Source organism: Mandrillus leucophaeus, unplaced genomic scaffold (genome assembly GCF_000951045.1).
Source record: "Mandrillus leucophaeus isolate KB7577 unplaced genomic scaffold, Mleu.le_1.0 Scaffold408, whole genome shotgun sequence".
NCBI classification, from domain to species: domain Eukaryota; kingdom Metazoa; phylum Chordata; class Mammalia; order Primates; family Cercopithecidae; genus Mandrillus; species Mandrillus leucophaeus.
The window spans coordinates 1,793,011-1,809,759 of NW_012104343.1; the positions used below are offsets into that span (position 1 = coordinate 1,793,011).

The 16,749-nt window shown below is 39.2% G+C and overlaps 1 protein-coding gene across 5 annotated transcripts in view; it reads right to left on the minus strand.

The window, feature by feature from the left end:
• Positions 1–16,749, minus strand: part of APAF1 (apoptotic peptidase activating factor 1) — a 91,074-nt gene that overhangs the window by 4,548 nt on the left and 69,777 nt on the right. For 4 of the 5 annotated variants that reach the window (XM_011992224.1, XM_011992223.1, XM_011992225.1 and 1 more), the window contains 5 exons: positions 15,339–15,464; positions 7,515–7,634; positions 7,074–7,199; positions 5,291–5,416; positions 3,514–3,657 (listed from right to left, as the gene is read on the minus strand). The exons of the other annotated variant lie outside the window; for it this stretch is intronic. In XM_011992224.1, the coding sequence (XP_011847614.1) occupies positions 3,514–3,657; positions 5,291–5,416; positions 7,074–7,199; positions 7,515–7,634; positions 15,339–15,464 (642 nt within the window). The remainder of the gene's footprint in view (positions 1–3,513; positions 3,658–5,290; positions 5,417–7,073; positions 7,200–7,514; positions 7,635–15,338; positions 15,465–16,749) is intronic. 5 annotated transcript variants of the gene reach the window in all.

Genomic DNA, 16,749 nt, shown 5'->3' on the forward strand with positions numbered 1-16,749 from the left:
TAGGAATAATTTGGAAGTTAAGAACTTTTTAGCTTCTGGATACCTTCTTTATCTTACTGGCATTCAATTTATACAGCTTGGATTCTAAAGTAAACAGGCTCAAAAGGCCTGTTTTCTTGGACACTACAGCAGCTGTTCCTTTTTACTTTTAATTTGCTCTGTGCTTTTGGATAGTCTCATTATCATGCTGGGTAGATGCAGGCTGGGTTATATCATAATCAGTTGAATAAGCTAGTAATCAAACCAGAAAGCAAAGGCAGCCTGATTGTCATTTAAATATACAAACTAAATATATAGGCTAGAAGTTCTTTCACCCTTAAGACATAACATCTATAGTATGTAAACCTATTCTGCTGCTTTATTTCAAGGTTCCCCAAGAATTCTGAAAATATGATCACTGATCTTTTTAACATCTTATAAGCCAGACTCTCAATTATGTAATGGCATTCTGTGGAAGTCAGAGAATCAAATGATGTGGTCTCTAGAAACTTGGTGTCAAAGCTGAGCAGTTAAATTTTTCAGCAGCTAATATAGCCAAAGACTCCCCAGCTTCCAACACAGATAGCAATGACTCTCTTCTAAGCATTATCCCCAGAGCAGACTGAGTTCCAGTTTATCTTTACACTGAAGAAGAACAATTGGTGGTCATTTCTCAGGATCTCCTAATAACTGAATAAAGATGTAGGTTGATGCAACATTTTGTAAACAGAATTGTGTTTTCAATGAAACTTTGTTAAGGGATAATACACATCCTTTCTTTTTAAAAAAAATTTTATTGATATATAATAGCTGTACATATTTTAGGGGTACATGTGATACAATGTGTAATGATCAAATTAGGATAATTGGGATATCCATCACCTTAAACATTTATCTTTTCTTTGTGTTGGGAACATTATAATAATTCTCGCTATTTTGAAATATACATTGTTAACTATAATTTCCCTACTGTACTATCAAATACTAGAAATTACTCCCTTTGTTTATCTGTATTTTTGTACCCCTTAGTATAACCTTTCATAAAGCTAAAAACTGTCCTCTAATTTATCTTTTTTATAAGCTAGATTCTTATGGTGGTAAAATTGTAGCCGTGTGGGTCTCATGTAACCAAAACACCAGTCATTCAAATATTTCCAAACAGTTATCCTGCCTTAGACTATTAATGAGAATCATCTCCTACACTTAAATGTTTTCAGTAAGAAATAACAGTATCATAAGGTCTTACTAGGAATCAATTTTAAATGAAAAAGCTTCCAGAATGTCCAAGTGATCAGCCCAATATAGAGGAGTCCCCAGTCCCCGGGCCATGGACCAGTACTGGTCTGTGGCCTTCTAGGAACCCATCCGCAGGGCAGGAGGTGAGCGGCTGGTGAGTGAACATTACCACCTAAGCTTCGCCTCCTGACAGATCAGCGGTGGCATTAGTTTCTCACAGGAGCAGGAGCCCTACTGTGAACTGCACATGCGAGGGATCTAGCTTGCACACTCCTTACGAGCATCTAATGCTGATGATCTGAGGTGGAACAGTTTAATCCTGAAACCACTGCCCGCCCCCAACTTCCCACCACTACCCTATCTGTGGAAAAACTGTCTTCCAAGGAAACCAGTCCCTAGTGCCAAAAAGGTTGGGGACCGCTGATATAGAGTATCATCTTCTACCACTTTTATAAGTAAGCCACTATTCAAAAGATTCACTTCAAGCATTCCCCTCTAGGTGAAGCCTCTGCTAACTCTCTGAGGTTGGTCTGTTCACTCCTCTCCTCTGTGCTTCCACCTGCTCATGAAAGCATGTCCCAGACCCCTTCTAAACTTTAGGGACTTTATTGGTTTACCACCTGCTTCCCCCATAGACTGTAAGCTGCTGAAAGGCAAGAACCAAGCCATAAACATTGTGCCACACAGCAGTAGCTTAGCACACACTGGACATTCAACACAGTCTTTTTGAGTGGATACATAAAAGATGCATCAAAAAAACACCAAAAATATGACCTTGAAGCACCACAACACATTCAAATTGTGGCCTCAATCGCTAATAAGTTTTAAAAAGCCAATTTGCTAGAGAAAACAGAGGCAGAGACCTGGGTTTGAGTCCTGGCTTTTCTATTTACTAATTATGTAACTTTATTTTTGTTTGTTTGTTTTTGAGACAGTCTCACTCTGTTGCCCAGGCTGGACTACAGTGGTGCGATCTTAGCTTACTGCAACCTCCACTTCCCCGGGGTTCAAGGGAGTCTCATGTCTCAGCCTCCCAAGTAGCTGGGACTACAGATGCCCGCCACAAAACCCAGCTAATTTTTCTATTTTTAGCAGAGACAGAGTTTTGCCATTTTGGCCAGGCTGGTCTTCAACTTCTGACCTCAAGTGATCTGCCTGCCTTGGCCTCCCAAAGTGCTGAGATTACAGGTGTGAATCACCACACCCGGCACTAATTATGTAACTTTAGGAAAGTTATAACCTCCATAGAAAATCATTTTCCTCACATGCAAACTAAGAATGAAATTTAAGCCTCACAAAGCTGGCTAGTAAGATGAGGGAAGTGAAGCGTTTTGTAAACTATAAAGCAATATACTGCTGCTATTATTACTGAAGAAATTTCAAAAATATGTTTTTTTAAAGATTTTCAACCAACATAGTTAATTGTGAATGACATGGAAAACAGAACTAAGTTAAACACCCAACTTGCTAGTCATTCTAATGCCCCAAGTTTAGTATGGGGCAGTATGACAGCTCTGGACTGAGGGCATCCCTAATACTGTCACCGATGCTTCCCCAAGATCTGAGGAAAGTAGTCCTGTGGATCTGTTTCATCACTACAAAATGGAGATAACCGTAACTGCCTTTTTTTTTCTTTTTTCCGTTTTAATTAATTAATTCATTCATTCATTAATTATTGAGACAGAGTTTTGCTCTTGTTGCCTAGGCTGGAGTGCAATGGCATGATCTCGGCTCACTGTAACCTCTGCTTCCCAGATTCAAGTGATTCTCCTGCCTCAGCCTCCCAAGTAGCTAGGACTGCAGGCGTGCGCCACCACACCTGGCTAATTTTTGTATTTTTAGTAGAGATGGGATTTCGCCATGTTGGCCAGGCTGGTCTCGAACTCCTGACCTCAGGTGATCTGCCTGCCTCGGCCTCCCAAAGTGCTGGGATTACAGGCGTGAGCCACCGCGCCTGGCTTTTAATGATTTTTTGAAGTTTTTTTCTGGTTCTTTTTTGTTTTCAATATTTTTTTCTGTTCTTTTTTTAGTTACCAAACTCATTTTACTGCCAGATTTTTTTTTTTTTGACACAGGGTCTCGCTCTGTGACCCAGGGTGGAGTGCCATGGGGTAATCATGGCTCAAAGCAGCCCTGACCTCACAGACTCGAGTTATCCTCCCACCTCAGCCTCCAGAGTAGCAGCCTTTTTACTCTGCTGGGTTGTAAAAGGCCCAACTGAGAAACAGGAAGTGAAAATAGCTTGGAAAGTATGATATAGGCTATTATTTTCTTTCACAGTTCTTGGGAAACTCTTACCTTAATATATCCTCCAGCAGAGATAAGCATTTTGCCATCTGGAGAAAAGCAAAGGTCAGTCACCCAGCCTCCATGGGTAGCAGCTCCTTCTTCTGAAAGCGGAGCACATAAGTGAAGAAGCTCACCGTTTGAGACATTCCATATCTACGTAAACATGATACACAATTCATTAACAGAGTTATCCAGAAGCTTCTCTAGTTTTAAAACATATATATGTCCATATATATGTATTCTAAAATTATTTTACTAGACTTTTATAAACAATCCTATCCAGATGCTAATATTGCCATTTATTTCCAGTGACATTTAATATATAAGCAGTGCTCCAATTTTTCAAATAAAGGTACATCAGAATAAGAAAAAGAAACAGAGGCATAAATGGTAAGAGAAAATAAAATCATCATTTGCAAATCTCTCCCTAGGAAATCCAAGAGAACCAAATGGAAAAACTCATTAGAAAGAGTTCAGTAAGATAGTACACATACATAAAAAAACCAGTAACTTTCCTATACTCTGAATAATCAGGGAGAAAAAAATTTTTTTAATGTACCAACAAAAATTTTTAAAATAACACAATTTTAAGACAGACAATTTTTTCCTGCAGTGGTTGAAAAAATGAAACACTGCCTCATAACTGGTAAAGGAGCACATTCATCCAAAGATGCGAACTCAGAGCAAAATGAACATTTCCAAAGCAGCCCTGCCACTTCAGCTGACACACATTTATGTGACTGGTAGAGAGAAGGTTGGTTACTTAGTCCTCAAGCAGAAGAATCTTAATTTCCCTAGAAAGCCCATCTGATAACACCTCTATTCCTGCAAACTGTATACTCTTCTAGTCTTCTGCACTATATACCTATTCCTGGAGTTTTAAATCCTCCTTTGTAATGAAAGGGGGGAAAACCCCACCTTCCTCATATATACGGGTTACCAAAGTAGTCATCCCAATGCCCAAACTTTTTCAATCAGCTCCCCAATTCTTCTGACACAACTAAGTCAATTGACTCCTTTTCCATAATTTCTAAGCTTTCAGCATGCAATACTTTCCATATGGTACTATATTTCCACAGACACAGAGAGAACAACATTCTATGCCTCGTAAAAAGATTGTTTTCTAAAAGTCAAAATTATATATCTAAAAAAAATAGACTGTTTTCTAAATAAAACTGGCATGGTTTGTATGTATATCTTAAGCACTGCAGAGCAATAAAAACTGGCCTATCATGCAGCCTCTGACTCAATAAGGAGCCCTTCGCTGCCCTCCAATGACAGAAATGTGAACCTCTACACGATTTAACAGGCAGGCAGTCCACAGAGGACTGCAACAAACCACACTGTAAATGGCTATCAAATGGGTATAGTGCTAAAGAGATCTTTTCTTTCCAGAAAACAGCAGGATTTGCAATTCATTTATAATCCAGACCGTAATTTACAAAATTATTTTCCTCAAATTCTGCTACCAAAAACAACCTTTGGTTCAAGTCCAAGAATTAAGATGAATCATTCTCAAGCTAATGGCAGAGAATGAACTGCAAATGACTAGAGCACTTGCCTCCTCACATATACAGGGAATGCTTCACTCTAACTCTAAAATGAATCCGTTTCTGCAGTGGAGTGCAGCTGTGAATACAATGTGCACAAGAAATAAAAAGAATGCCTCATCCAACCAGAACTTCAGGACTATGCTTCCCTGGCCCATGAACAAAGGTCCCCACTGTGAAGAGTGCTAGCCCAAGCTACAAGAGGAGCAGTGCTCTCATGTCAGCAAACACCCTACCCTGATTTCTCCATTGTCATCTCCCGTTGCCAGCAGGGTACTGTCCACAGAGAAGGCAGAGCAGCGCACACAGCCGTTGTGGCCCCTCAATTCATGAAGTGGCAAAAGGAGATCAAAACTCCAGATCTGGAAGGCAATTAGGATTGTTTAGCAATGGTACATACACTCAAAATAAGCATCTGCAAACCCTGCCTTGAGTGCTATTCAGCCATAAATTCAATCACATGGACATTCTAATATTTGGCAATTCATAAACTTTCATGAGATGCCCAAGTTCCAGCATGCAATCTTGTTAATTTTTCTGAGATTCCCTTTAATTACTCAAGTTAAATTCAGCTCAAGGATCAATGTCACTCCTTCCTTAGTTTAGACCTACATGGAAGAACACCGAATCAACTAAGAGCAGTCTGTGGAGTGAAGCAGACCTGAATGTGAGTCCTAACTCCACTGTTCACTAGATTCTTGTGACTAGGACAACTCATATAAGCTTCTATAGCTTCATACTCTGCATCTGTAAAATGAGGGCAGTCGTACCTATGCTGTGAAGATTAAATGAGATTATACAGAGTGAAATTACTAGGATGTGACAAGTAATCTTTAAAGGTTAGTCACTATATTAGCCTACTTCTTGGCAGCCAAATGCTGTTTTTTTTTTCCTTTCCATATTGTCTCTTGGTTTTGTCAACATTATTTAGCAACCACATACTGAAAACTACCAAGTTCCAAGCACTGTGAGCTAGAACTAGTGGTACAATAGGATAAACTAGCTACAGTCACTATCCTTGAAAAGTTTATAGTTTAGTCATGAAGACAGGCTCACGAACAGTTAGTGAACAGTTGTATGAAGTAAATGTTCTAACAAATGAATAAAATGTACTAGAAACACTGGAGGTAGAACAGCTAACCTTGCTTGAGGGTCAGGAAACGCTTCAAAAGAGCTCCCATCAAATCTAGGTCTAGAAGGATAAGTCATAATGCTTCAAGGTAAAACAGTAGAAGGTTTATCAAACCAAAGTTAGCAGCATGCACAAAAAGATGAAGTTGGAAAGTTGGCTGGCACAGAGGAAACAATATAGCAGAAAAAGACGGTGATGAGCTAAGTAGTTGGCCTAAAAACCATTAGGTAACAGGTGTTTCAACAAGAGATACAGGCAGTGGTATGGAAGATAACGTGGAAGAGGTGCAGACTAGAGGCAGGATGCTGGGACAGTCCACCAGTGGTGGAGGAGGAAAGCATGCTCTTCAGGGTGGTGACAAGGAGGAGAAGATAACTCTAAGGTGCACTAAAGAGTCATCAACAGAGCACAAAAGACAGGGTGGAGTCCCTGACGATTCCAGGGTTTATAGTTTATAAAGACTGGTAGAAGGAGAAAAAAAGGAGAGAAGGGAGTACTTGAGGTCCCCAACCAAGCAGCATCATTCACCAGAATGTGATTTCAGACACAGTCAATTATATTACATTAATTATATTAAAATTGTATTGTCAGTGTATAATTAAATGTAAATCCCTTTCAATGATTTTCATTGCCTACAGTATGCAGTAGAGGTTGCATTTGATTATAGACAAAAAGTAATCCATAAGGATTACTTATGGAAGTCCTCAATGTATTTCATTTCATTCATTTGATACCAACTAAATGCCAATGGGCATCGTCCAAAAGATCACAAAATATGGGACAGACATGTAGACAGCAACTGTTATGTCCTGTTGTATATATTATTTGGACTCATTATACATAACCACTACCAAAGTTTTATGCATGGTTTCAACTGATTGACCTACCTTTGCAGTCTTGTCAGCAGAGGTAGACGAAAACTTGGTAGCATCATGAGAAATGTCACAAGAAAGTACTGTACCCTGGTGACAGACAAAGTCTTTTTCTATTTTTCCAGTAATAATATTCCATACCTTAAAAAAAAAATTGGAGGTTGACACTTTTAAGAACATTTTATATTAAAAAGCATAATCAGCTACAAGACAGATCTATAAAACGAGTTTTAGTACACTGGCTGTTCTGACCCCTTTACTTTAAATGTGACTAACAGTATAAATGCTCATTAAAACACAGCAGATGTAGGTGACTGCAATGAACAGAAAACAAGCATGAGAAAAATAAAAAATTTTTATTGTGAGTAATTAGCCTTCAGTGGCTTTTGGCTGTCTCAATATAATCACTGCAATATGAGAATACATTTTCAAAAACAAATTTATACTTCAAATTACCTTCACTGTTCCATCAAATGACCAAGAAAGCAGTCTTGAATTTTTCAAGAGTCTAAAGTCTTTCACTGTTTCCTGATGGGCTTGTAGAAAGACATATTCCTCCAACTGCCAATTCCATACCTGAATGTGAAAGAAATATGTCTGTTATAATCCTCCCCCGATCCTCTCTCATTGGAGGGGTGGACAGAGTGTACATTCTCTTGTCTAAAGTTTTTTACTCACACGGCATTTCAGTAAAACAGAGAAGAATAACAGAGAAGACTATGGTGTCCACATTTTACAGACAGAGAGAGAAGCTGGGGTTAAGCAAATTGACTAGAGGCAAAATAAAATATTTCTCCTCCTAAATAAAATTTGTTTTCTTCAGTTGCTTGGAGGACAGTTAATTATACCAGAAGATAGGAAAAAAAAGAAAAAAAGAACACACAATATGCCAGTGAGCTCACCATCTGATTAAATTTTCCTGAGAAAATTATCCTAATTACATAGTCACAGATTTCTGAACCTACAAGCTGGGGAAGTCTACAGATCCTGGCTCAACTGAAGCTGGCCTAGGAAGGTCAGTTGATCAAAGCAGCTTCAAAACAGAACACAGAGTTTCCAAGGTTCAAATATCTCAGCTATCCCCCAATACAATCCTCAAAATGACAGAAGTGAGAAGGCATTGTTTTTCACGTGCAGCTTCAGGAGGAGCTCCTCAGACATAAGGAAAGGTGTGGGGGGATTGAAATAGCATGAGTAACTAGCACCAAATACGCATACAAATGAATCTGAGACACAGAGGTACACAGAACAGAAGTTTATTTTTATGCTATGTCCATGTAAAGGGCATCTCTTAATTACTAAATGAAAGCAACTGTATTTAGAGCTTTATTAATACTTGACTTCAGATTAACTTAACAAATGTTTATTTAGTACCTATATGCAAAGCAAATATGAATCAAACAAGGATCTAGCATAAAGAAACTTAAGAGTTTAGCAAAGAAAATGAGAAATACAAGAAACCCAAAAAAAATCCTACAATATAAGATACAATGATAGAGATAAAAGTTCTGTGAAAGTCAAAAAAAGTAATTGCTTAGAGAAAATTTGGTGGAGATAACATATTCAAAGTAGGCTTGAGGAATGGGTTGAAAGTGTGATTCACAAACTGAGAAGGGTTCTTCAAAGGGAATAAATGTTGGAGTTAAAGTATAGGAGCAGGGAAACGTCAAAAGGGGCCTGCTCATGGTTCCATCCAACTAGAGCATACGAGACGCAGAAGAAACAGAAGAGAAAAAAGGTTGGGAAGGTATCCAAAGAAACAGCCCCGTGGGCCTGATGAAGCCAAAATTCTGAGGTATGGGCAAACAGGCCAGCTCCAAAAGAATAAAAAGATAAAGAAAAAGCAGCCACCACTACAGGTATGCATATGAGTAACATTCTGAGTCTAGCTTTTTACTGGCCAATGTTAAACAGCAGAAATATCTTTAATCAGACCTAGGCAAAATCTTAAAAGAAATGACATCTCTTCTTCCCCTTTTTTTACTTCTTTTACCACCACATTTAGCAGTCGCCCTCCCCACCAAGCCCTGGCTTTCAGATCTCATCTTCTGCCTCAGAATGCTCATTCACAGAAGCAGGATATCAGGAGCATAGGGTCTTGCATGCAAGCAAGAGAACTTTAGAAGACAAACTGGAAGTGAGAGTAATTCTAAAAAAATTAATTAGTAATTTTCAAATTTTAAGAACCCAATGAGATATGCCGGGGGAAGAGGGAGAAATGGAGGCTTTTCTGGCTTCCCAAATCAGACCAGAGAGGAGGGGCACCCCATGTGACTAAGCATAAAAGACCTTAGTCCATTTCTACTAGGAACCTCCTGGCTCTCTCCTCCCCATTTCCAGGCTTTACTGAACTGGAGGATCAATGGCTATGCTGAACAGCTCCTCCTAGTTTACAGACACTGCCTGTTCTAGCTTTGCCTGATTCAATGTTCATTTCTAACTTAGTATCTTACTTCTGCCCTCTGCATCAAGAACTCAGACAGCCTTCCTAAGCAGATATAATGAACAATCTGACAACCACTGAGGGCAGATTAGGAATAGCCTTTGCAGCTTTCGTTACAGAAGGTTTCTGACTAGGCAATGATGATGAGTGATTTTTTTGTTGTTGTTATTGTTGGACTGAACATACTGTGCTAACTGAATAACCTTAATATCACTAAACTTCCACCACCATTAGTCAAATGTAAAAGTTGAGTCTGGGGATGTCTCTATCATTGACTATGTTTGCAGTGTATATATACTTGTAGAATTTTTTCAGCTATATGAATAAAATTTAAATTGTAGAAATGCTAAGGAAACTTTTCTTTTCTTTTCTTTTTGAGACAGAGTTTTGCTCTGTCTCCCAGGCTGGAGTGCAGTGGTGGGATCTCAGCTCACTGCAAGCTCCGCCTCCCGGGTTCACGCCATTCTCCTGCCTCAGCCTCCTGAGTAGCTGGGACTACGGGTACCCATCACCACACCTGGCTAATTTTTTTGTATTTTTTAGTAGAGACAGGGTTTCACCGTGTTAGCCAGGATGGTCTCAATCTCCTGACCTCGTTATCCACCCACCTCAGCCTCCCAAAGTGCTGGGATTACAGGTGTGAGCACCACGCCCGGCCGGAAACGTTTCATACCAGCAAGAACTAACATAGTCTTACATACTGGCTCATGTAAGCATGGGTAATACTTGGCCTTTATTTACCTCAAGGTAAAGGATCAAAAACTACCAAAGTAGACCTCAATTTTCACAATCCTAAGAGCGATAATCAGGTGAGTTGATTCTTCAAATTTTGGCAGTAACTTCAGCTTAGCAAAGATTTACAGAACCCTTACTGCATTCCAGGCATTGGGGATACAAAGATGACTAAAACAAACCTCCATATAATCATTTACAAAAACTTTAAAAAACGAAAACAAAACCCAACCAGTCATTTCTTGAAAATATCTACAGAGTTTTATTCCATTTAAAACACTGTAAATGTAAGAAGTATTCTGAGTAGAACAGAAAAAGAGGAAGAAACACAACTACTTATTTATATAATATAATAATCATATTTCTAAATATAATCTAACTCCTTTTCTAAAAATATTTCTAGAAATTATTCTTCCCCCTAGCTGAGAATACCTGAAATTGTCAAGCTGGTCATAAAAACCTTATGAATTTAACTTTTGATAGAAAACTACATAGTATACAATGTCTCAAAAGAACGTCATCAAATGTAGTTTTTAGTTTTACCCATTTCAAAGACATCTGGAGAGGAAGAAAGGTGACTATTACACTGAGTTTTACAGCTAGAACACCAGTGTCATGGGAGCCTATAACAAATAAGTTTCTGCACTGAAGCCAAATTTCATTCGAATCATACTCCTTCCTAGGACTCACACAGACATAACATTAAAAGATCTTTTTCCCAAAACCGTTTTTAACAATATAATTAAATATTGCCACCATAAGCAATATATATACACAAATAAAAGAATATAATAGCTTCCATTGAACATATGCATTATCTCCTTCACTTCTAAAGCTCTACTAAAATGGCAAGGTCAAAAGAATGAGAAAGGAGATAACAGCAACAAAATGTGGGAGGCTGGAAAGCAGGAGAATGGTAACTGACTCAGCAAAGTCAAGAAAACAGAATCCTAAAGGCATTAGAAAAAGTCAAAAGCAGCCAGGCACGGTGGCCATGCCTGTAATCCCAGCACTTTGGGAGGCTGAGGCGGGAGGATCACAAGGTCAAGAGATCGAGACCGTCCTGGTCAACATAGTGAAACCCCATCTCCACTAAAAAAATACAAAAAAAAAAAAAAAATTAGCCGGGCATGGTGGCACGTGCCTGTAGTCCCAGCTACTCAGGAGGCTGAGGCAGGGGAATCGCTTGAACCCAGGAGGTGGAGGCTACAGTGAGCCGAGATCGTGCCACTGCACTTCAGCCTGGCAACAGAGCAAGACTGTCTCAAAAAAAAAGTAAAGAAAAGAAAAGAAAAAGTCTAAAGCAACAAAATCGGCATTATGAACTCCCAAAATGCTCAAAAATGGAAGGTACTAAGTATACCCAAAGGAGGAAATGAGGGTGGGGCTAAGAATATAAGTATTAGGAATTAGGAGGCAGAGAATCCTGATAGCCACATGGTGTTCACCAGAAAGTGCAATGGACCAACTAGAGAAGAGTAGCAGACACTGAGTGTGAGGGGGCTGGGTACAGTCTGGAAGGACTGGAGCAATGTGAGCCTTGTGAGCTGATAAAATTAACCAGGACAACCCTACAATGAGGAGAAACCACAGGGAATAGAATCCAAATGGAGTATAACAAGGATAAGGGCAACAAAAGAAAGAGAAGGTCCAAATAACTGTGAGGGAAGGAGATGGAGCAAAGAGATCTCCTAAGAACAAGGCCATTATATATTTGAGATGGGGATTTGCTCTGTTGCCCAGGCTGGAGTGCAGTCGCATGATCATAGCTCACTCCAGCCTGGACCTCCTAGGCTCAAGTGATCCTCCAACCTCAGCCTCCTGAGTAGCTGGGATTACAGGCATGCACTACCACACCTGGCTAATTTATTTTATTTTGTAGAGGTGGGGTCTTGCTGTGTTGTGCAGACTGGTCTCTAACTCCTGGCCTCAAGCAATCCTTCCACCTCAGACTCCCAAAGTGTTGGGATTAAAGATGTGAGCCACTGCGCCCAGTAAGGCCATATTTTTAATGCCTCATGAAAACAAGAGAAGGAGCTGCAGACCTGTGAAGCTAGAAATGCTGGACCTCCCCACTCCTCCAAGGAGTTTAGGAAACTTGATTTCATATAAAAAAAAAAAGAAGGCCAGGCACGGTGGCTCACACCTGTAATCCTAGCACTTTGGGAGGCCAAGGTGAGCAGATCACTTGAGATCAGGAGTTCAAGACCAGCCTGGCCAACATGGTGAAACCCTGTCTCTACTAAAAATACAAAAAATTAGCTGTGTGTGGTGTCAGGTGCCTGTAATTCCAGCTACTCAGGAGGCTGAGGCAGAAGAATCACTTGAACCTCGGAGGTGGAGGTTTCAGTGAGCAGAGATTGCACCACTGCACTCCAGCCCAGGCAATAAAGCAAGACTGTCTCAAAAAAAAAGAAAAAAGAAAAGAATTGCTGCTGAATCCCAAAGTTACTATGAGAAAAAAGGGAAGAAAGTAGACAGACAGTGACAGCAAACTAGAAAGAAGAATCTCGGAATTTAAGGGCACCAGCATAACTCAGGGTAGAATTACGATTCTGATAACGAGGGATCAAGGGAAGGTTTACATACTAAATGTTGAGATCCAACATCTATTAATACTTCCTGTTCTCTTCCCCAACTTAGCTCTAAGAACCTGCCAGCCAGGTTTATCCTCCAGGCAAGAGACCAGAAAATTCCTCTCTAGGAATCTGAGGAGACCAAGACAAAAGACCTGAAGATACTCACAATAAAGGTTCCCCTTTCAGATCACCTTTTAGAGAAGATCTCAGTCAACACACAGAGCTTTCAGCCAGTTGTTTAGTACACATCTCTGGTAGCCAATACCACTGAGAGCTAAGGAAGCCTTCAAAATAGGAGGTCAAAACAACCAAACAGAAAAAAGCAACTTGGAGGGAACAGCAACTATGCAGCAAAATGAAAATTTATGAGGAAAAAAATTATATACATAAGCCAGGCACAGTGGCTCATGCCTGTAATTCCAGCACATTGGGAAGCCAAGGTAGGTGGATCACCTGAGATCCAGAGTTTAAGATCAGCCTTACCAACATGATGAAACCCCATCTCTACTAAATATACAAAAATTAGCTGGGTGTGGTGGTGCATGCCTGTAATCCCAGATACTCAGGAGGCTAAGGCAGGAAAATTGCTTGAACCTGGGAGGTGGGGGTTGCGGTGAGCCAAGGTGGCACCATTGCACTCCAGCCTGGGCAAGAAGAGTGAAACTCCATCTCAAAAAACAAAAAAAAAATTACACATATGTGTGTGTGTGTGCGCATGTATGTGTGTGTAATTTCTATATATATTTATTTACCTGTCTGTGTGTATATCTCCTCAGAGAGATAAAATATTCTATCTACAAAATAAGAATTTAATGCATTAGAAATATAATAGTAGAAACGAAAATCTCAATAAAATGGCTGGAAGGCAAAACTGAGGAAAACTCCCAGAAAACAGAGCACAGTAGGCCAGGTGCAGGGGCTCACGCCTGTAATCCCAGCACTTTGGGACGCCGAGGCGGGAGGATCATGAGGTCAGGAGTTCGAGACCAGCCTGGCCAGCACGGTGAAATCTCACCTCTACTTAAAAAAACACAAAAAAAATAGCCTAGCATAGTGGCATGCACCTGTAATCCCAGCTACTCAGGACGCTGAGGCAAGAGAACTGCTTGAACCCAGGAGGCAGAGGTTGCAGTGAGCTGAGATCACACCACTGCACTCCAGCCTGGGCAACAGAATGAGACTCCACCTCAAAAAAAAAAAAAAATAGAAGAGAAAAGAAAAGAAAATAAAGCACAGTATAAAAAGATGAAATGTGGGAAAAGAAAACTAGATTATCGGTCCAGGAGATCTAACATCTGAATAATGGTTGTTACAAAAAGAAAAAGCAAACTGGAACAAAAAGGAAAGAATCAAAGAAATAATCCAACTTCCATGAATTGAAAAACATAGGTTTCCAAATTGAGAAGGAAGACTGAATGTCCAAAACGATTAATAAAAACTAACACCACAGTATATCATCAGGAAATTTCAAAATTCTGGGGACAAAATGAATACCCTAAAATCTTCCAGAGAGAAAGATTAGGCAGCAAAATGGCTTCAGACTTTTCAACATGAACTTTGGAACTTGGAAGAAAATGGAGCAATGTCTTCAAAGTTTTAGTGTAAAATAATCTCCAACTACACCCAAAAGTCAAATTTTCCTACACTGCATTAAGACAAAAAACGCATTCACAGTACCCTTAGTACACAGTGATCATAATAACAGGAAGGATCTAAACAAAATTTCATCATAATTGGGATAAATGGATTGATAAATGAGTGTCTGTGAACGGGTGCATGCACATAAGCTGAGGGCAGGACAGGTGGGAGAAGGAAAAAAGCGGCATCTTCCTGTAGGGAATTCGGTAGGTAACTTGTCAAATGGTAAAATCAAGAAGAGCACTATGAGCATGCCATACAGAGGCATGAAGGTAATATCAAAAGAAACATCTAAAAGCTAAAAGTGGTGCCTCTGGAGAATGAGAAATGGGGGAAAGGGTCTATTTTTCATAATAAATCTTGTAAAACTATTTGAATTTTAAAACAATGTGCTTTGGGACTTTAATAATCAAGTAAATTTTAAAAGAATATATAGTAAGCTTAGGCCTCCATATCCACAATTCTTTATTATGTCAAACTATTCTCTTTTCACAGAATTTCATTCCTGTAATAAACATCTTGTTCTTAAAAGGAAAGAATGAAATGATTTCCATTGGATTTTACTACTGTAAAGAAAAATAAAGAGAAATTACATAAATGTGGCAAAAAGTATACTTACTGATACAAATCCAAATACCAAGGCAGGCAAGAAAATGTAAACAAACCCTTCATTTTCAAAATAAACACCCTTCCAACAGAGGGTTCTAAGACAAACTGTCTGTCTCACCCACAGAAAAATATGAAACACCAATCATCTAAGCCCATGTGCATAATCTGAATGTATGCCCAAAGCAATGTGCTTAAAATATACATCAGATTTTAGACATAATCATAGTGTTCATTTTAGAATCAGCATTAAATATGTTAAGAGTTCAACCTCCCTCTCACCTGAATTGCAGAATCATCAGAACTTGAAATAAGTGTCTTCTCATCGGCTGTGAACTGGATGTGCCATACAGTTTTCTTGTGCCGAATCCTGGACTGGAAGATTCTATTGTTTACAAGTTCTAAAATCTTCAAAGCAGAAAAACACAGAAAATTAATCTGAAGAAACTAAGCAACACATAGGCATTACACCCCAAATATATTAAACTAAAATTAGACTAGAGGGTACAGAATTTCCATCTGGTGCTTTCACCCTAATTAAAAACAAATGAATGTCACATATATATGCACACATGTATGCATACATGCCAACATATTACACCCTAAAATAAAACACTGCAATCATCAGACAGCAGTAGGAACCAGTGGTCCTTCTGATTACTCAACTCCCCACTTCATCAAACAAGTGGCTGTCTAGGCTCACCCTCCAAAAAAAAAAGACATTTAAGATGGATATGAGAGAAGAAAGTAAGTCCTGGATGGCAAATTCTTCATAAAACAACACAAACAAGGGAAGATAAAAGATGATGAGGGAGACAGGTAAAGGAAAAGAGGACACAAGAAGGCTGGTGGGCAGTGCAATGAGAATACTTAAGAGGGCCAAAGACTAACAATACTCCAAATAAAAGTAGTAACAAATTCAAAAGATAATAACTATGTCAAAAAAAAAAAGGCTTTCAAATGAACTCATACCAAAAAAAAAACAAAAAGAGAGGAAATATGTTTCATGGACCAAATTAAAATGTACTCAAGAAAGCCTAAGGAAAATACAGATGATGCTAAAGCAGGAGATTCCAGAAACTCAAACCTAACCCACATGTCTGGAAGAAAAGCCCCTTGAAAACAAAGGGGAATTGTGTGAATGAGAACCTTCCTAAATAAGCAGGATGAATGATCTCACAAACCCTATAAGGCAAGGGCAGAACAGCATAAGAGTTGAGCACATAGCCTCAGAGATCTGGGTTTGAATCCTAGCTCTGCCACTTATTGATTTTATGAAAATTGTGGAAATAAGAGTTTAGACAACTTTACAACAAGAATAACACCACCGAACATCCAGGATGTTATAATTCAACGAGAAAACCCCATCATCTCAGCCCAAAATCTCCTTAAGCTGATAAGCAACTTCAGCAGTCTCAGGATACAAAATCAATGAGAAAAAATCACAAGCATTCTTATACACCAATAACAGACAAACAAAGAGCCAAATCATGAGTGAACTCCCATTCACAACTGCTTCAAAGACAATAAAATACCTAGAAATCCAACTTACAAGGGATGTGAAGGACCTCTTCAAGGAGAACTACAAACCACTGCTCAACAAAATAAAAGAGGACACAAACAAATGAACATTCCATGCTCATGGATAGGAAGAATCAATATCGTGAAAATGGCCATACTGCCCTAGGTAATT